Source organism: Macaca mulatta, chromosome 9 (assembly GCF_049350105.2).
Source record: "Macaca mulatta isolate MMU2019108-1 chromosome 9, T2T-MMU8v2.0, whole genome shotgun sequence".
NCBI classification, from domain to species: Eukaryota; Metazoa; Chordata; class Mammalia; order Primates; family Cercopithecidae; genus Macaca; species Macaca mulatta.
Window position 1 is genome coordinate 126,521,720 of NC_133414.1, and position 18,488 is coordinate 126,540,207.

Here is an 18,488-nt window from a genome sequence, read left to right on the forward strand (position 1 = left end):
AAGCTCCAGGCCTGGTTGAGAGGGACAGATGGGAAACTCAACAGAACCTCCTGGGAATGATCAGGAACAAAGCAGATGCCCACCTGGGTGCCAAACACTCTGCAGCACATTTTAGGAGCTGTAAAACAGAGACCCCAGGAACAGAGACCCACATAGGCCAGGGACATGAAGCACTGAATGGGCCCCGTATGGAGTATAGGCAGCAGGGGCCAGAGGTAATCGACCAGGGTGGGCTTCCAGGAGGAGGCAGCAGGGGGTGAAGGTGGGTGTGATGGGGAAGGTGAAAGGATGGGAGCAGGTCCCTGGCATGATGAACAGCATGAACAAAGTCCTGCCTGGACCAGCAGGGACAGGACATGGAGACAGGAGGGCTGGAAGCCAGACACACAGGGCAGCCCCGTTTTAGGAGAGGCTCTTTCATCAGGCCAGCGATCTCTTCAGAGATAGCCACAGAGTCCCAAGCTCAGCTGTGAGTGATGCCAAGGCACCCTCCTCCCCATCCTAAAGGAATGCACCAAGATGGCTTGACTGCAGCTGGAGGACCTGACGCCCCGGTTAACATCAGATCCAAACATGGCTGCAGGTCAGGGTCGAAGCCATCTGAGGATGGAGGTCATGTCCAGCTTGATCAAGCTAGACCAGGCAGCAGAATGTGCCGGAGAGTCAGATAGAGCTGGGTTTGGATGCTGCCAGGTTGGCCGTGGGCTTTTGCTGGGGTTGCCTCTGGCCTCAGTGTCCAGCCTCAGTGTGTTCCATGCTCAGAATCAGGATAATGACATTTACCGCTGGATGCCTGTCTCCCTGCCCCCACATCCCATTGTGATTCTGCCAGCCTGTAATAAAATGAAAGTGTCTGACAGAAAAGCCTTGGGAAGCCTTTGATTAACATTCTTAACTCAGCCTAGCTCAGGCAAACAAGTTCCAGCATTCCAGCGGACATCTCCCTGAGCAAAGCGATGCCAAGAATGTCAGTGAAAGATTCTAAAATACTTTTCTTATTGGAACCCTTCCAGGTGTTCAGCCACTCCAGGGAGGCTACAGGTACCTGGCGGAGGGTGGGAGTTAAATAGTTCAGGTTCTCACCACCCCCTCTCAGGAGTCCCTGGGGATTCACTGAGACGACGACGAGTAGAGAATGTCCAAGGAAGGAATCAGAAGCCAGGGAGCGTGGTCACCACCAGATATGGGCAGCCAGACCAAGACTCGGCTGAGAGTCTGAAAACCCACCATCTGGTAGTAACAGCTTCCCAGTCAGTTGCTGTGAGACAGGTAAGTTAAGGTCCCAGGCCCTCGGTAACCTCACGGAGAAAACGTCTATCGTAGGACTTCTGACACCTTCAATGGGACATTTGTGAGGGGAAATGAGGGAAACGATGGAATGTATTTTGAAATAAAAAGGAAAAGGACCTGGGCATGGTGGCATGCACCTGTAGTCCCAACTACTCAAGAAGTCGAGGTGGGAGGATCGCTTGAGCCCAGGAGGTCAAGGCTGCAGTGAGCTTTGATGGTACCACTGCACTCCAGACTGGGCAACAGGGAAAGACCCTGTCTCTTAAAAGAAAAAAAAAGGTACTGGCCTTAATTCTTATTTTTAGTAACTGCTCTTGATCGTGATTCCCTGCTTAATATCAACAAGGCAGCAGCTGCAAAGCAGGGAAGATGAAGAGAATCAGGGCTGACAGGTGGGGGCTCTTCATGTCAGAGATGGTGCTAGAAGTTAGGAGAGGGGAGATGAATGTGTCCCAAGCAGCCCTGCCCTACCCAGGCAGCAGCCGGAACTGCACCTGCTCCAGAGCAGCTGCCAGGAGGCCCAGGGGTTCCTTAGGCCCAGCAGGCTCTCCTGGCCAGGCTAAGGAATCAACAGCCAGGGAGTGACCGAGCAAAGCACACCCAGCAACAGCATGGTCCCAGGCAGATGTCCTTCTAGAGTTGCAACTCGTGCTTAGGCCATGTGGGCCTCAGTCCTGGGACTGCAGGGGGTTTACCAGCCTCCATGCTTTGCAAAACTCTGATGGTTCTCCCCACAGCAGGCTCCTCCTATTCCCTGAGGTCTCAACCCAAATGTCACCTCCCTAGGGAGACTCTCCATGACCCCCATGCTAATGTTGGACACCACTCCCTACCATCACCAAGTTACTCCCACAACATCCTGCTTTCTTTCTTCACGTGACTCATTACTCTCTGAAATTAGCCTGTTGTAGAATGGTGCTTGCATGTTTGTGGTTTGCTTTCCTCCACTGGAACACAAGCTCCATCAGGACAGGGGACTCGTCAGTACTGCGCCGGGCTTACCTCTGCACTGAGACACTGGCACAAAGTAAAGCTCAGAAAATGTCGATTGTCCAAATACCTGGATATTCTCCCATTTAAAGGGGCCAATTAAGGACATCGGCACATTCATTACAAAATCATACATCCTTTGAACTGGAAAAGACCCTGGGGCTGATACCTGAGCTTGAGAAAATAGAAATGAAGATTTCTATTGTCCCCTCACTTAAGATATCAATATTCCAAGGGACCCAAAAAATTGGAAATGCAGGTTCAGAGACATGGGCAGAAACTGAACACTGTCAGTAAAGGATGGACAAGTTGGACGAAGAACAGCTAGAAGGAAGAGGCATCAATAAGCAACATCCAGGGCATGAGAAAGAATGCTGGGAAAACAGTGACACCACCAGAGCCAACCTCAGGGGTTATTTCTATGTTCTGGAAGACTTAAGCTTTAGTCACTGGCTTTAAATGCAATTGGAGTTGCTGCCCACACCCTGAGCCCACATCCAAAAGGGTTAGCTCTTCTCCTGCCCACACTCACGAGACCCCAGGCAGCACCAGGTCCTGCCTCTGGGGCCCAGGCAGGACACAATGCCAGGCAAACAGGGACCCTGGTCATCTGGTCCACATGGACCTTCGAATCTCAAAAAAGGATTTTAAAAAAGAAAGCAACTATTATTTCAAGTAGAAATAGAGATGATGGAACAAAAAAAGATCAGGGGCCAGCTCTGTCCAGATCCGATCAATCCCAGGGTGGAAAGCGGGGAGAGGGAATGTGTCATGCTTGGATACACTGATTTTGAGTGAATCTCCTGAGTGGAGAGGAGCAAAATGAACCCCTAGCTCAGAGTCTAGTGATCTTGTGTCCAGTCAATCAGGTACTAGAAAAATCTAATTCCACTGCATTTTACTCAGTGTGATAAACATTTGGACGCTGGCTGTCAGCCATGACCTGTACTTAGCGATGTGAACCCAAGGATGACTAAGAGCTTAGGCACTCAGAATGGCTGGAGGCGACTGAAAAAAATACACAGCTACGAAAAGCCAGCCCTACCACCCCAGGCTTATTCATGCATCTCCCCTCTTCTGTGACAATGGTGGACTGCTAACCACCACTACAACCCTGACAGTCAAAGGCAAGCTTAGAGTCAAACGTAGGGATAGTCTGTTATCACAGCTTCATGAGAACTTGGACAGTCCAGAAATTAATATGAAGGAAAATGGCCTTACCATGACTCCTCCATAGGGTGAGGGGTGGTAGAGAGTCTCCTCCCCATCCTTCCACAGCACATCACTTGAGCTTCTGGTATTGTTCTCACTATGTCAAATTCTGCTCCAAGTCAGAATTATATGTAGGCTCTGGTATCGACAATAGGCTACAAGCAAATGCATGCAATTTCCCTTTCTTCCCCATACCTCATTCTCCTCCCGCAACAACGATGACCTTCCTAATATGCACCTTTTCGTTTGTATGTGTTTTGCTTAATGTGGATTGCTTCATGAATTTTTAATGACTGTAAATACTATTGTCAACCGTCCTTTTCTGCTTCCTACCTTTCCATGAGCACTGTGTGTTAAAGATTCATCTATGCTGTTGGATTGTACATCTCAGCCATTGCTTCTATTGCTGCATAATTCTCTAAGACGTGCATCTATCAGTTTATCTGTTCCCTCTCCCAAGTGACACCTAGACTGCTTCCCATTCTCTACCATGACAAATAATGCTGCAGAGATCATCCTTGACCCTGCCCCCTAATGGGCCCATGCAGACATTTCTTTGGGAATTGCTAGATCGTATGGTAAGTGCATCTTCAACACAATTAAGAATAGTCGGCCGGGCACGGTGGCTCACACCTGTAATCCCAGCACTTTGGGAGGCTGAGGCGGGCAGATCACGAGGTCAGGAATTCAAGATCAGCCTGACCAACATGGTGAAACCCCATCTCTACTAAAGATACAAAAATTAGCCAGGCATGGTGGCATGTACCTGTAATCCCAGCTACTCAGGAGGCTGAGGCAGGAGAATCGCTTGAACCCAGGAGGCGGAGGTTGCAGTGACCCGAGATCACGCCACTGCACTCCAGCCTGGGCAACAAGGCGAGACTCTGTCTCAAAAAAAAAAAAAAAAAAAAAAAAAGGTCTACCTTCCAGACTGGCTGCACTAGCCTATACTCCCTCAGCTCTACATGAAAATGGTTGAACCCAGTGTCCCTGGGAAAATGTGGCTTCGTGCCACGTTCTCATTTCTGCCAGTCTACTAGGTGGTGGTTTTGGTTGACTTGCCTCTGATGACTAAAGGAGCCCAGGCATTTCTTCAGATGCTTGTTAGCCTTTTGGCAGCTTCCTTGACCCGTAAACTCCTGTTCATACCCTTGATTCACTGTCTTTTCCATGTAGATTCCTGCCTTTTTCTGTTTGATTTGCAGGAGTTCCTTGTATATCCTAAATGTTAATAGAACAGCTTTTAAACATTGTAAATCTCTCTCTCCTTTCTGCCAGCTGCCTATTAATTTTGTCCAGGATGTCACTCAGTGAACAGAGCCCTTAACTTTGATGTAATCCAACTCTAAGAAAACCTGAGGACAGCAAACAGTTCTCATTCAGTTGCTGTTTCTTTTTTTCTTTTCTTTTCTTTCTTTCTTTCTTTTTTTTTTTTTTTTTTGAGACAGAGTCTCTTTCTGTCACCCAGGCTGGAGTGCAGTAGTGAGATCTCGGTTCACTGCAACCTCTACCTCCAGGATTCAAGCGATTCTCCTGCCTCAGCCTCCAAAGTAGCGGGGATTATAGGTATCCGCCACCACGTCTGGCTAATTTTTGTATTTTTAGTAGAGATGGCATTTCACCATGTCAGCCAGACTGGGCTCGAATTCCTGACCTCAGGTGATCCACCTGCCTCAGCCTCCCAAAGTGCTGGGATTACAGGCATGAGTCACTGGGCCCAACCAATCAGTGTTTCTTGACTACTCACAATATCCCACACATGAGATTAGTGCTGTGAACACCAAGAATACTGTCCTTGGCCCTTAAGGAGCTTACAGCCTACTAAAAATATAGACTTCCATCAACCATAACCCAGACACAACGACCATGGCCATGAGGGTTGTGTGAGATGAGGTGAGGGTTAAGGGATCCAGTGGGGGCCAGGGTCAAGGTGTCAAGGCCCAGTGAGCCTTGACAAATATGCTTACCAGGCAGCCCTGAAGGGAAGGCCTTTCAAACCAACGGACCAGCACATGGAGAAGCCCAAGTTAGGGAGCTACAAGGAGTCCAGTATGACTGTGGCACACAGCCAAGTGAAGAATGGCTGCAGAGGCTGGAAAAATAGGAATGAGCCAGGTACAGAACGGGCTCAGGCTTTCTCCAGAGCAGTACAAGGACTCCTTACTCTCCCCACAGCCACTGGTGAGCTGCCCTAGATGCCGCCTGCACTCAAGGACAGGTCCTGGTTCAGGGGTCTCAGGAAATCTAGGCTTATCTTAGCTAGGATAGCAATGTATTGAAGTCTCAGAGAAACCCATAGACAGAATCCTAGAAAGAAAAGCACAGTGGCTCACACTTGTAATCCCAGCACTTTGGGAGGCTGAGGCAGGAGGATCGCTTGAAGCCAGGAGTTCAAGACCAGCCTGGTCAACAAAGTAAGACCCCACCTCTACAAAAAAATGAAAAATAAATTAGCCAGGTGTGGTAGTGTGCACCTGTAAGTCCCAGCTACTCGGGAGGCTGAGTCAGAGGATGGCTTGAGCTCAGGAATTTGAGACTGCAGTAAGCAATGATAGTACCACTGTACTCCAGCCTGGGTGACAGAGCAAGATCCTGTTGAAAGAAAGAAAGAGAAAAAGAAAGAAAAAGGGTTTGTGTGCATCCAAGTTAAACTATCAAGGTGGATAAGAGATATCCACTAGACAGGTCTGGGTTGTCCTGAATGAAATTAGGACTTTCCCTCCTTCACCTCAGTTCTCAGCCACAAAATTCCCCAGCTCTCAAGGGTGCTTGTGTCAGAAATACACCGAATAAAGTCATTAGTGACACCGCAGAATCTTACCCAGGAACTCACCAGGAATGCTGCCAGTCAGCTGTTTCCTCCTAAATCTAAACCATTTTCACACTCATTATGATAATTTTTTAAAAAGCCATTTGGGGAAAATATTTGCTGCAAGCTATGTGACCACCTTTATTATGTTCTCCAACCAGAGAAGAAATCTATATGCACAGACACGTGGCAGCCAAGCCTGAAAGCACAGAGGAGGCCTGCAAGGAACTGAAGTCTGTCCATCCCAACAGAACAAGGTCCTCTGCACTCCCACTTTCTCTCTTCCAAGCTACCTCAACCTTCCCTTGGCAGGAAAATAAATCTTGTAGGACAAGTCTTATGCTTTGAGGACATTAGGTAAATAGCTTTAGGAAATTTTAAGAAAAAGGGGCTGATTGTCATCCCACACCTCCTTTCCCCCAATACGCATGTGCCCCAATCATACCTGATACCCGGAAAGTAAATGCTCAAGGCTGCAAGGAGACAAGGAAGCAGGCAGGCCCCAAGATAGGAGAACCCCATATCCTTTGAACCTACCAAAGGCATTTTCCAACACAATCTTTGGATCACTTCTGCTCTGAAATGATTCCCAACTCTATTGCTAAGCAGAGGGAAGTAACTAAGTGCCCCAAAGCCACCAACACTCTCCTGAGGCTTCCACAGGAGGCTTTAGCACAAGAAGCTTAGCACAAGAGGCTTTCACTCCCATACTGCCATGACATGCACCAGGGGTGAGGCTGTAGCCAAGAAACAAGGCTGACACTGACCTGAGCCCACACTGTTGCCCTGATTGGTGAGCCCCTGTTCTCACACAGGGGATGTGGGCTGCTGATTTGCTCTTACCCTCAACAATACACATGCTGGTGGCTCCCTGCATACCTGAGAGCACTCAGTGATCCACACTCTTACCTCCGGGTCAGAAAAGCAAAATCCCACACGCTAAGGACTTCATGCATGAATTAGAGTCCCTACAACCTTTTTCATCGTGAATAGAGACCTGGAGGCTGGGGGCAGGGAGGGAAGTTGGGGGTGGAATGGGAGAGTGAGTCAGGCTTTGGAAGGATCTGATCTCAAAAGCAACAGCCTGAATTCTCCCTCTGAGAACAAAACAGCCTTTCCACTCTCGAGGGAACCAGTGCGTGGTGAGTTGGGAGCGGCACCTGAATCCCGTAACTCTTGGAGATTTGCTCCCTGCCAGAGCTGTTTACAATTACATCCACCAAACCAGCTTCACATGGGCGGGAGACGGGCGCTTGCCCGCTGAGAAGCCAGGAGGTCAATGGAAAAAATTATTTTAGTCAATGGTGAGCCTTCATGCTTGGAACTTTTATCCAAACAATGGACACTTTCTCATGCTCCTCCTGGGCGGACACCAGTCCCTCCTCTGATACTCAGTTCCTGGGGACCTGGGATGGCAGTGGGAGGAGCCCCTCGCAGTGCGGGAATTTTGACTCCACCCCTTGGTGGTCAGCGAGTCACAGCACTGTTTAAGGACCCACAGAAAGAGAGTAAGTCTGCCCTTTCCTGGTACCCTAATCACTGTGACACTAACCTGCTGGGGGGGGGGACCACGGGCAAAGTCCCAGGGTTAGCAAGTAGCACTGGATGGGAGGATCGGGGACGGTGCCATTTTTTGCAGCAGGCCATGAGAAGTGACGCCTTTTAGGGCTTGAGGAAGCAGCAGGGGCCACAGTGAACAAATTCCATTGAGACCTGCACTTCTAGGAGGGAGTAAGATACAGAGAATAAGCCCCAGTTTCCCCACCCTGCCTCTGAGGTCACCAGCCCCTCCTGGGGGAAGCCTGGAATTCAAGCCATGGCTATTTGAAATGAGAGCCTGAGACCACCAGAGGCCTGGGGACCAGGAGAGAGTGGGAGGGTCTGACTCTCCTCTGTGTCTTTTTGGCCTCAGGTTCTCAGTGGGAATCCCTTCTTTGAACTCAGGACCCAGGAGACCTGGAGAACTGAATGGAAGTGGTAGAAAGAAACAGAGTGAAAAAGCAGGAGAAAGTCAAGAAGGGAACAAAAGAAGAGAGGAGAAGAGGAGAGGAGAGGGAGGGAGGGAGCAAGAGATGCAGGTACAGGAGCCAGTGTGAGCCTGTGCATCCAAGAGGCGTCCTGAAGCACCCATAACTCACACCTGTGCATGTGGTTTTGAGATCCACCCTTCCTGCTTTGCCCCAGGCTACTTTCAGAACATCTGGGATATTACTAACTTGAACCAGAGACAAGCTTCCACCGACTCCTGGGAGACATGAGTCTCACCCAGCTCAAGTACCTGGAGCAAGACATCTGGAATTGTCACAGCACAACTGTGTCACAGCCATACAGAAACTGTGCTTGACCACCATGCACACCATGATCCTCAGCCACAATTCTGGTAACATCAACGGTAGGGACCCCATCTCTAAAACATGCCAAAGACATGTGATCCAACTCTGCCATGTCAGTCAAGGACCAGCTGCTCTGTACTGGGTGTTCAAGCAGTAGGTGCCACTTCACCATCCTTTATTCTCCCTAAGTGTGCAGGAAACTGCCAAGCAGAAGCCACGGGGGGCTTCTGTTAACTGTAGTACCTAATGTTGGTGCTCATCTTTATTCAAAGAATGTGCTAGAATCGAGTGCTGCAAAAGTCCTGACAATGCAAAGGTGGTAGAGTGTTGACCATTGTGAGCTGATAAGGAGTCTAGGATAGTAACAGAGTATTTGCCTCCAAGGAGACCCAGGGCCATGAAGATGGCCCAAGCAAACTTGCCACCCAGTAGGTCCCAGCTCTGATTCCGGGGACACGAAGCACCCTAGCAGTTCCTTCCAAAAGGACCACATTTGAATTTTAGTAAATCAGCTCAATATGTTCTAGGACTGTGGGTATTAAATAAAAGAAGTCAGTGAAACCTCCAAACAATAAGCTCATTCAACACAATCTTTTTTCCTCCCCCCATCTGGGGACTTGAATACAGTGGACATGAATAAATCCTGTTGTATAAAAACTGGGGGAGAAAAAACGGGGGGTGGAGGATGGAAGGAAATGGCAGGATTCCCACTTGTTGGGCTAACAAGAAGGCTAAGACAGTCCCCCAAACCCAAACAGATGCCAGTGTGCCCAGGCAGCCCAGGGGAGACTGTGGCAGAGGTGTGCAGCCCAGGGAAGGAAGCATCTGGAATCTCCCACTCATAAGCTCCCAGCTTCTCCCTTGCACTCAAACCAGATGTGGGCCTTGGGGCTGCCCCAAACCCGATCCTTCTTAGGTAGACCAGCCACAAACGAGGCCTGACCCTGCATCAAGGAAATTTCACTTCAAGTATGCACAAAAAACACTTCCTGCCTCTCTAAATATCAGTGCTTTCCCCTAACAAAGCTAAGACAATTAGAACTGAGGATTGCACTGGCTATGAGTCTGTAATTCTTCCAGAACACCCTGGAACAGGAGGAAGAGAACTGCCTTTGTGGGTGACTAGTGGTTTTGATGTGTTTGTGATTTAAAAGAGTTGCATGTGTGAAATTTTCCTGTGTAATTCATGGTTGAATGTGACCTCAGCCCATGTGGTCCTCATGGATGGAAGTTCCACAACCTTCCAACAGGCTGTGCTTAATAGAGATGCAGACACAGACTCAGCTCCCCAGGGTACACAGCGAGATAAAATTCACCTGAAAAACAGGCAAATTCAACATGGGCTGTGATAAAAACAAATAAATAAATAAAAAGGAGACCACCAAGATCTTAAGATTCCATTAGGATCACCAGAGTGATACTTCTTCCTTCTTGGGGACTTCTACATCCTGTCTGCTGGCCTGGTGCAGAGATGACTGGTAATTCTGCCCTTGCATCAAAAGGCTTCTCGCTGTCTAGAAATAAAAGGACTAATTCCTTACATCAAATGCGACTAGGTATGTTATTTCGATAAATCATGGGTTCTTCCCCTCAAAATCAATTCTAGCTAGCATAGACAAGCAGGACTGCCAAAAACAAAAAGTCAACCAGGAAATAATTATCCTGCAGACTTGAGTACTCAATTCTAATACAATAACTTTATTGGTGGAAAAATAAAAAAAGACTTGCAGACAGGCTGCCAAAGTCAGTACATTAGATCCATGTGTGGATAGCAGCCGAGTTCCCAGGGTGGGAACCTGAGTCTAATGCTCTTATATTCCATGGTTCCTCCTGGGCTTGTTGGCTGCCTGGCCTTTAGGGGAGCTGCTTTTGCCTTTTCTCTAAACAAAGGGAGAGCTTCCACTATAACACTTATTGTGCCTAATGAAAAAGTCTCTGGTATTTAGGATGTCATCAGGCATGAGCCTTTTCATTTTGTACCAAATTTCTCACCCTTTTCTGCTGTATACACCTCCAGAACCATTGCAGACACACCCACACCAAGACTTGGTTGCTAATTACAACCCAGGATAACCAACCTTGACCTTGATCCTTCATCTTATACCACAGCATCACAACTGCTAGAGTGTTTTTAAAAGTCAGCTTTATTGAGGTTCATTTACACACAGAAAAAAAAAAAAACCCTGTTAACTACACTGTTAACTACACAGTTCTGAATTGTGACGAGTCTGTATAACTGTGTAACCACTACCAAAATAAAGATATTGAACATCTCTATCATTCCAAAACTTTTCCTCATGCCCTTTGTAGCTCACGCCTTCCCCTAGTCCCAGTCCTGGCAACTACTGATCTATTTCCGTATAGTTTCGCCGTTTCCAGAAAGTCATATAAACAGAATCATTCAGTGTGTAAGCTTTTGAATCTTGAAAAGCAGTATGCTTCTTTCACTTAGCATACTGGTGTGTATCACCAGTGGTAAGTTACGATCTGCCAGTTTTTAAGCTTTGGACTTTCACTTTCTTGTCAAAGAGACAAAATAATTGGCTCTAGCTCATCTTTGCTATGGAGACATCAAACTCTTGATTCAGAAGCTTTTACTAAAGCTTAGGTCCGGTAATAGGGCAACTCACCATCTCAGTTGGCCCAGGACTGCGGGGTTTCCTGGGACACCAGACTTTCAGTGGTAAAACCAGGAAAGTCCCAAGCAAGCTGGGAAGGCTCGTCATTCAATTTGGGAAAACCACCTCCAAGGGTAGGACTGTACATTCACCCAGCTTGGATTCTTCCTGTTGCACAGTGGTTGCTGTCTCTGCGCTAACAGCTGGCTAGCCTCTCTTGGTTTAATCTCCAGCAGAAGGCTGATTGGCAGTGTGCTGGGGCTGAGTTTCCATACAAGCTCACCACAGTTCACCAGGACTGTATCTGCCTTTGAAGTCCTGGGAGGAGCTCCAGGAAGTGAGAAGAGAACTCAGGGATCTGCTTAGAAAACAGCAGAATAGGGCTTCTCTGGGCATGGCTGCCTCTCCCCACTCCTCCCTAACACCAGACTCCCCTGAGAGATGTGAGATCCATGGTCCCTGGCCTCACTGTGTTTTTGCATCAGTCCAGTGCATTGCGTCCAGGGGGAGGCAGGCTCCTCCTGTTTTTCTACACATTCTCCCTTCTCCCCGCTCAATGCTGTTTGTGGTTAGTTTGTTTTTTGAAACTAACTAGGGAGAATATGAGAGTCAAGTGATAGAAAATTAGGAAAGGGCTCAAAGCTACTATTTGAATGTAAGGGTCTCTCCTATATGGACTTACTGACACATCAGAGAAAAGTCAGGCAGGGCTAGGATGTAGCTCTACACATAAGGAATGAGCAATTCCTCGCCTCTTTCTCCACTGACATGAAGAATACACAGATGCTATCTCTGAGAAGCTAGGGTGCCTAGAGGCTGAGAAGCCCTGACTTGTATCTCCTAACAGCAGTGAAAAGCACACAGTGGGCAGAGCCCAGTGAACTGTGCAAAGGCGGGGACTGGTGGGATCAGAACCACATGCCAGAGGTTTCAGGGTATCTGCTCCCCTGCATTAATTTAACATTCTCTTTCTCAAGGTCTTTACCAATAGCTCTTACAAGTTATTCCACCAAGTGGCCTGCAAGGTAGATTAGTAATCATTATCCTCACTCACACAGATGAGGAAACAAGGCTCAGAAAGATTAATTGACTTGCCCAAGGTCGCATAGCAAGTTAGTGGCAAAAGTCAGATTAGAACTCCGAGCCCCTGAGTGCCCAGGCCGGCGCCCAGCTCCATGATCTCCCTCAACCATCCACCCAGAGCATGGGCAGAGCCAGGTCTGCGCCCTCGGGAGCCCTGGAGGCCAGACGAGCTGCTGCAGAGGGCACAGACAGGCTCATACTCACATGCAGAAACCTGCCGGATCCTTCTCTGTACCACCAGACAGCAACACCCCTGTGCTGGAACAGACAGAAATAAGGCTCAAGTCGGGAAAGCCAAAGGTGGCCACTGTGGGCCTTCATCTCCATTTCTGGAATTTGCCTTTGGGATTTTGCTTCATTTCTTTTTGTGAACCAGGTCTGTTCTCCAGAGCTAGAGCATGGGAGAATATGTGATCTCTTTGCCTGGAATTTGTTCATTTCCCCATTCCCCAATCATGTCCCAGACACCTACTATGCAGCTGGCAGTGTGCCAGGGGCTGGAGAGGGACATAAGGAAAGACAAAGTCCCCTGTCTTGAAGGAGTTCAACCTTGCAGGGAAACAAACATAGACATGTACAATTATTAGAGAAATGTGACACTAATTCCACAAATATTTGTTGCATACCTGCGATGTGCTAGGCATTAATGAGGCTATCCCAAGAGTAATGAGGGTACACATCGGGAGTCAGGGGAAGCTTCCTGGGTGAAGAGACATGAGAGCTAGGTCCTGAAGATTGAGGAGAGTTTAACTGAGCAGCTAGTCCCTTCCTGGCTGAAGGGACACTGATAAGGAAAGAATCTGAAATTGCTTTGAGCACTTCTTTCCTAAATAAATCCTTGAAAAGGAATTCTACCCTTTAGAGACTCAGTTCTCAGGGATATTATATCCTATTTCTGACTGTCTGGACTGTTGCTTAATCTCTGTAGGCCTCAGTAGGTCTGTCTCTCAAATGGGAGTGAATAATGCTCCGTGTTGCAGAGGGTAGCTCTGGGCTCAATGAACAATCTTTGGAGACACAGTCACACAAAAGTCCTTGAGAAATGGATTCCTCACATGGCCTACAGCATTCTCTTTCCCACTAAGTCTGCTACTCTCCAGCTCTCAACAGGAAATTGGTTTTATTTATAAGAATCACAATCCTAAACTGACCTTTGCTGGGCTACCCACCCACATTCCCTCCCTCATTTCCCTCTCCTCCCTAAGACACATCCTCTCTCCAAAGATTCCTCAGTGACCACAGAACAACTAGCATCGAAGAGCCATTGGAAAGTCAGATAGAGGAACACTACGAACACTGGAGGTTGTTTTCCAGATGGGGAAACTGAGGCCTGGAGAGCTCAGCAGTTTGCCCAAGGAAATGAAGCCTGTGGATCTCCAGGTTCCTGAGCCGCGACCTTCTTCATTGCACCATGACTGCCTTCATGTCTCAGCCAGGGCTCTGAACAGAACAAGCCATCCTCCCTCGGCGTGGGGGAAGTCTCTCTTCCCTGAATGACAGAAGCCTTTAAAGAAACATTTCCCGTTATTAAAGGGAATTGGAAGAAAACTGGCACAGTTTCCTCAGCTTTGAAGCTCCTTGGCCTTTCCTGGCCCTTTAATTGTGCTGGAAGCAGCCCAGCTCCCAGAGGTCCCACCCCTTCAGAAGAGAGGAAGGGCCCAAAGCAGAATTCCCCCACTCCGCTTGGCCTTTCAGCACCAAAAGTGACCTCTCAGTATTTCTGTTTCAGGCCATTTCATTGCCACATCATCCAGGGCTCCCACGCAACTTCAAAGTCAGGGAGCTCAGGGTCAAGTACAGGGAGCAAACCCTGAGCTTAGGATTTTAAGCACTACATTTGAGATAGTTTTTAAGCAATGTTCCCATAGCCTTTTAAAGCCTCTAATAGCTGAAGGTGATTACAGTAGATTTCTGCTGGTATTATAAGATTTGGTTAAGGAACATGATGTGAGCATGGGGGGGTATCCCTTTCACCCCACACTTGCTTTTAGTTTTCCAGGTGAAGAAAGCGTATGTAAAATTACAGACCTGTTGTGCTCTTTTGACATTTCATGTTTTGTAGGAAATTTGGTTTCCAACTTTGGCTGCTCAATGGAACCACCTGAAGACCTTTAAAAACTACAGTGCCCAAGCTGTACCCCAGACCAATTGCATCAGAATGTCTTGAGTGGGGCCTTTACATCCATATTTCTGAAAGCTCCACAGATGATTCCATGCACAGCAAAGGTTTAGAACTACTGCCTTAGGTAGAACTTCAACAGAAAAAAAACCTGAGTTCGTAGGCACTGAAAAATAACAAATACAGATGATCCCTGAAGGTAGCATGCCCATCTCTTTTAATTTGCTTTTCTTTTCCAGGCCTTCCCTGACCACAGGTCTCAGGATCCCCATACAAACTTTAACGTATTTACTGGATTGACTCTTTGCAGTTCATATCTGCCTCCAGCGCCCTAGAGCTAAGTCGGGGGACTGGATGATCAAATTCAGAAACAAAAGAACCACAGAGAAAGAATGATTAGACTTTCAACCAATTACTGTGATCTAAATTGAATCTGAATATCTCAACCAGGCCCATCTGTATCCAAGTGTGATGCAATTTCAGGAAGCTTCGGCATGGATGTTCCAAGCACAATCCACAGATAGTAGGTCAGTCACATTTGGCCCAGACTCACTCACCAGCTGGGAGAGCAGTCAGAACCAGAATGCGTGACCACACTGGGTGAGTTCAGCCAATGGGCTCACGCACAGCGATAAAAGGATGCTCTTATGAGAGTCATAAATATGTAAACACATAAGGATGGGAACCTTCTCAAAGCACCCTGTAGGACTTGGCCCCACATCCTGACATTTGCGAGAGTCTTACTGCTTATACAACGCCAAAGAGATTCACATACAAAACATAGCCACTTTACCATCGCTATTTACAGCAACTCTCATAAAAGTGCCATCTCTCTAGGAAGGGACTCCCACATACTCCCCGATCCCTTATTTTTGCTTGGGCGAGTCATGGCTATCTAGCAGAAATCTTGGAAGGGACTGGGAAGAAAGTCTGGAAGTGTCTCTGCATCAGGCATATCACATGGGTGATATTCCAACCACCCATCAACTCCAGACCTCACTTTACATCCTACAAGACAATGGAAAATCCACTCAGAGCCTAAAAATGATAGGCCATTTTTGGAAGATGTAGAATATATATAACAAGCAGGCTAAGGAACATGGAAAGACAATTTCTCCTACATGAACTGCTTTATAAGATTTGCAAATTAGAGAAAACACTTTGAGACTCTGAAGACAGCCATGAGGCATTTCCACCTACCTGGGAGAGGGAGAGCTCAAAATTGGAAATACAGAAACAGAATGAAGAGGCATTTAAATAACACATTTAAAAAGTGTCACACATAATAAGAATTTTTCTTTACAATTTTTACTTAGGCTCCGAGAGCCCAACTAAATAAACCTGTTTTTTCCATTTAACTTTGTTGTTTAAACCACTATTCCTCGTTATCCCAATAACCATTCAATCTCAACTTTAAGATGATGCCCCCAGTCTCCGACAAGCAAGAGGAGTCTACTGATTCTAGTCAGTTACACTGGTTAATTAGAGATGGGCTTCATTTTGCATTTTGCACAGACGAACTTCTCCATTTAAAGGGTGTTCAAAGCACAACTTATCTGCCTCTCAGGAGAATGGGGAATTCTATATCCTGGGGCTGGGGGATCCCCAAATTCCTCAGTGAAAAGTGTAGTAAACATATTAGCGGCATGACACCAGGGAGACCAAATAAAGATTTTTCTCATGAGTCAAACACTGGAATTTGAGTTGGATTAGCCTCTGAAACCTAGATAATTCTCAGGTTTACCCACTTATCACTCTGTGTCTGATTTACTGCAAAATGATGAGGCAGAGACATGTGTTACCAAAAAACATAAGCACCCTGACCTGGAAACTAAGTTCTCTTCAGCTGGCAAAATGCCCCTAACTGATCCTCTTCGCGGGTGGGAGGATTTTAAGCTCCTGAGAGAGAAAGATAACTAAGGAGACTTTTATCAGGTCAAGGGCCAAGTCAAAAGCTGTTAATACAAAAGCCTTCTTAGAATAACTGGACATTTAGAAAGAAGACCCCGAATGTGATTTGCCCTGATTTAGAGAGATGAATATGCTGATTTGAGAAAGTAGCTTGCAGCCTACAGCTAACACCCCCCCCCCAATACACACACCCCAGCTTTGCAAGTCAGGGAGCTGGAAGGCACCCCAGAGGCCAACACTTCCTGTCAGGCTCAACTCAAGGCCTGAATTCCCAGAGAGGGTCCCTCCCAAAGGGCGGAGGGGCCCCGGTGGGGAGGGAGTGCAAACGGCCATGTTACAAGGAGCGGGACTGTGGTTTCCTCAAGTGTCTGAGACAGCGTAAGTGCGCATTCAGTCATTCAAGCACAAAACTGACGTGATCCCAGTAGAATTTGAGACGAAGAAAATCACTGGGTTAGAAATGCGAGAGAAGCTCCAGAGAGGGTTCACAGAAAGAAATCAAAGGTGGCCAACTCCTCTAACCTTGTTCCCCGCCCCTCTCCACCCCTCCCCACCCCCCGCCGGCTCCCTGCTGTCGGCAAAGACCCTTCCTGAATATGTGAAGCGCTGTCTGAGACTTGGATCTTTTGCCTTCACCAGTAACCAGGAGACCCAGATGAGAAAAAGCAATGGGAAAGTGAAAGACATGACTACTTTAGGGAGGCCGGTCCCAACAGGTCCCTTTATGTCAGTTTCAGGGATCAGAGCCCGCCGGGAGTGAGGTTTCTTGGGAATCTGAGCGTTCTCTTTTTATTACTCTCTCCCAGGGGAAAACAAATATAGAAGCAGCATTTCCTCTCGCAGGTTTGGCGGAGACCGGTCTAGCACAAGAGAAGGCAAGAGCCTTTTCCAAAGGGAAGGGGTCTGTGGGGGGGATGGGGGAGGGGGAGCGCCTGCAGCGTTCCGCTTAAGGGGCAACTCCCTGTACCCCCTTTTCAAAAGAACCGCAATCGAGTCGTGTAGACCAGCTCCGAGGCTCCGAGTGCGGGTGCTAAGCTGGGCACTGGGCGCACCCGGGACGGCCCGCCCACCAGAGTTTGGCGGAGATCCTGGCCCCAGCCAAACCCAAAGCTCGCCCAGCTGCGCACTGAGTTAAGCCCTCGGGCCGGCAGGCCTCCAGGAGCTCCACCTGCCGGGCACTCCATTCGGCCCCCAACCCTCGCATCCCTCCTTTCTTGGGGTGGGGTAGCGGAGAAGGGCTTGGAGATAAACGGTGACCCGAACGGCAGGACGTTTGGGGAGGCCCGAACTAGCCCGGGGAGGGTCTGCGCGCCAACTCCACTGCCCAAACGCTTTGCCCGGAGCAGGAAGCCCCTAGCCCAGCGGGCGACCGTGAGAAAGGACCCAACACCCCGCCCCTTTTCCCCCAGCAGCTCAGCACGGTTCCCACCTTCTTCTGGGCTTCCTTGGCCCCAGGCATCTTTACCGCGCGGCGGAACTGATGGTGGAGTGGGGTGCCGGGCGCACCCTCTCTCCTGCAACAGGTGAGAAGCCCCGCCACGCCCCCCACTGACGACCCCCTCCTTCCGCGCCCGGGAGGATCAAAGGGCTCGGGGCCGCGGCAGTCACCTAAGAGCCCACCCGCCCAGTCCGCGGCGCCGCTGTCGCCCCCTCTTCGGCCCAGGTCCGGGCTGGGTGGTGGCAGCGGGCTCTGCTTATCCCGAGTTCTGGCGAGACCAGTCCTAGCCCTGCCCTCGGCGTTGCTGGGCGAAAGGGAGTGGGTGTGCGCCGCGCGGGGAACCCGCGCCCTCACCTTTGTACCGCTCCATCGGGGCCACGGAGTGCGCTCCTCGCGGCTCGGCTTCGGCGCTGCTCTCCCGGCGCTCGGCTCAGCGCCCAGGCCGCCGCGCTGGCCCCTCCCCGTGAGGTCACGCTCGCGGCCGGACCTTCTGGCTGGGCCGCCGCGCCCCGGGTCCTCGGACCCGGCCCCCGCCGGGCACGCCCCCAGCGCCCCTGTCCCCGCGCTGGAGAACTCCGGCCCGCCGGGGCTGACAGTCGGCCCTTGAGTTGGTGCGCACCCGCGGCCCCACTCGCCGCCCCCGGTCGCCTTGGCACTCCCTTCACGTCTTGGCTCCGGGGGCGTC

General features: G+C 49.1%; 1 protein-coding gene across 21 annotated transcripts in view; it reads right to left on the minus strand.

Annotated features, from left to right (window-relative positions):
- Positions 1 to 18,215, minus strand: part of AFAP1L2 (actin filament associated protein 1 like 2) — a 108,004-nt gene extending 89,789 nt beyond the window's left edge. For 11 of the 21 annotated variants that reach the window (XM_077945041.1, XM_077945040.1, XM_077945035.1 and 8 more), the window contains exon 1: positions 18,158 to 18,215. In XM_077945041.1, coding sequence (XP_077801167.1) covers positions 18,158 to 18,173 — 16 coding nt within the window. In that variant the 5' untranslated portion in view covers positions 18,174 to 18,215. 21 annotated transcript variants of the gene reach the window in all.
- Between the last annotated feature and the right edge of the window lie 273 nt (positions 18,216 to 18,488).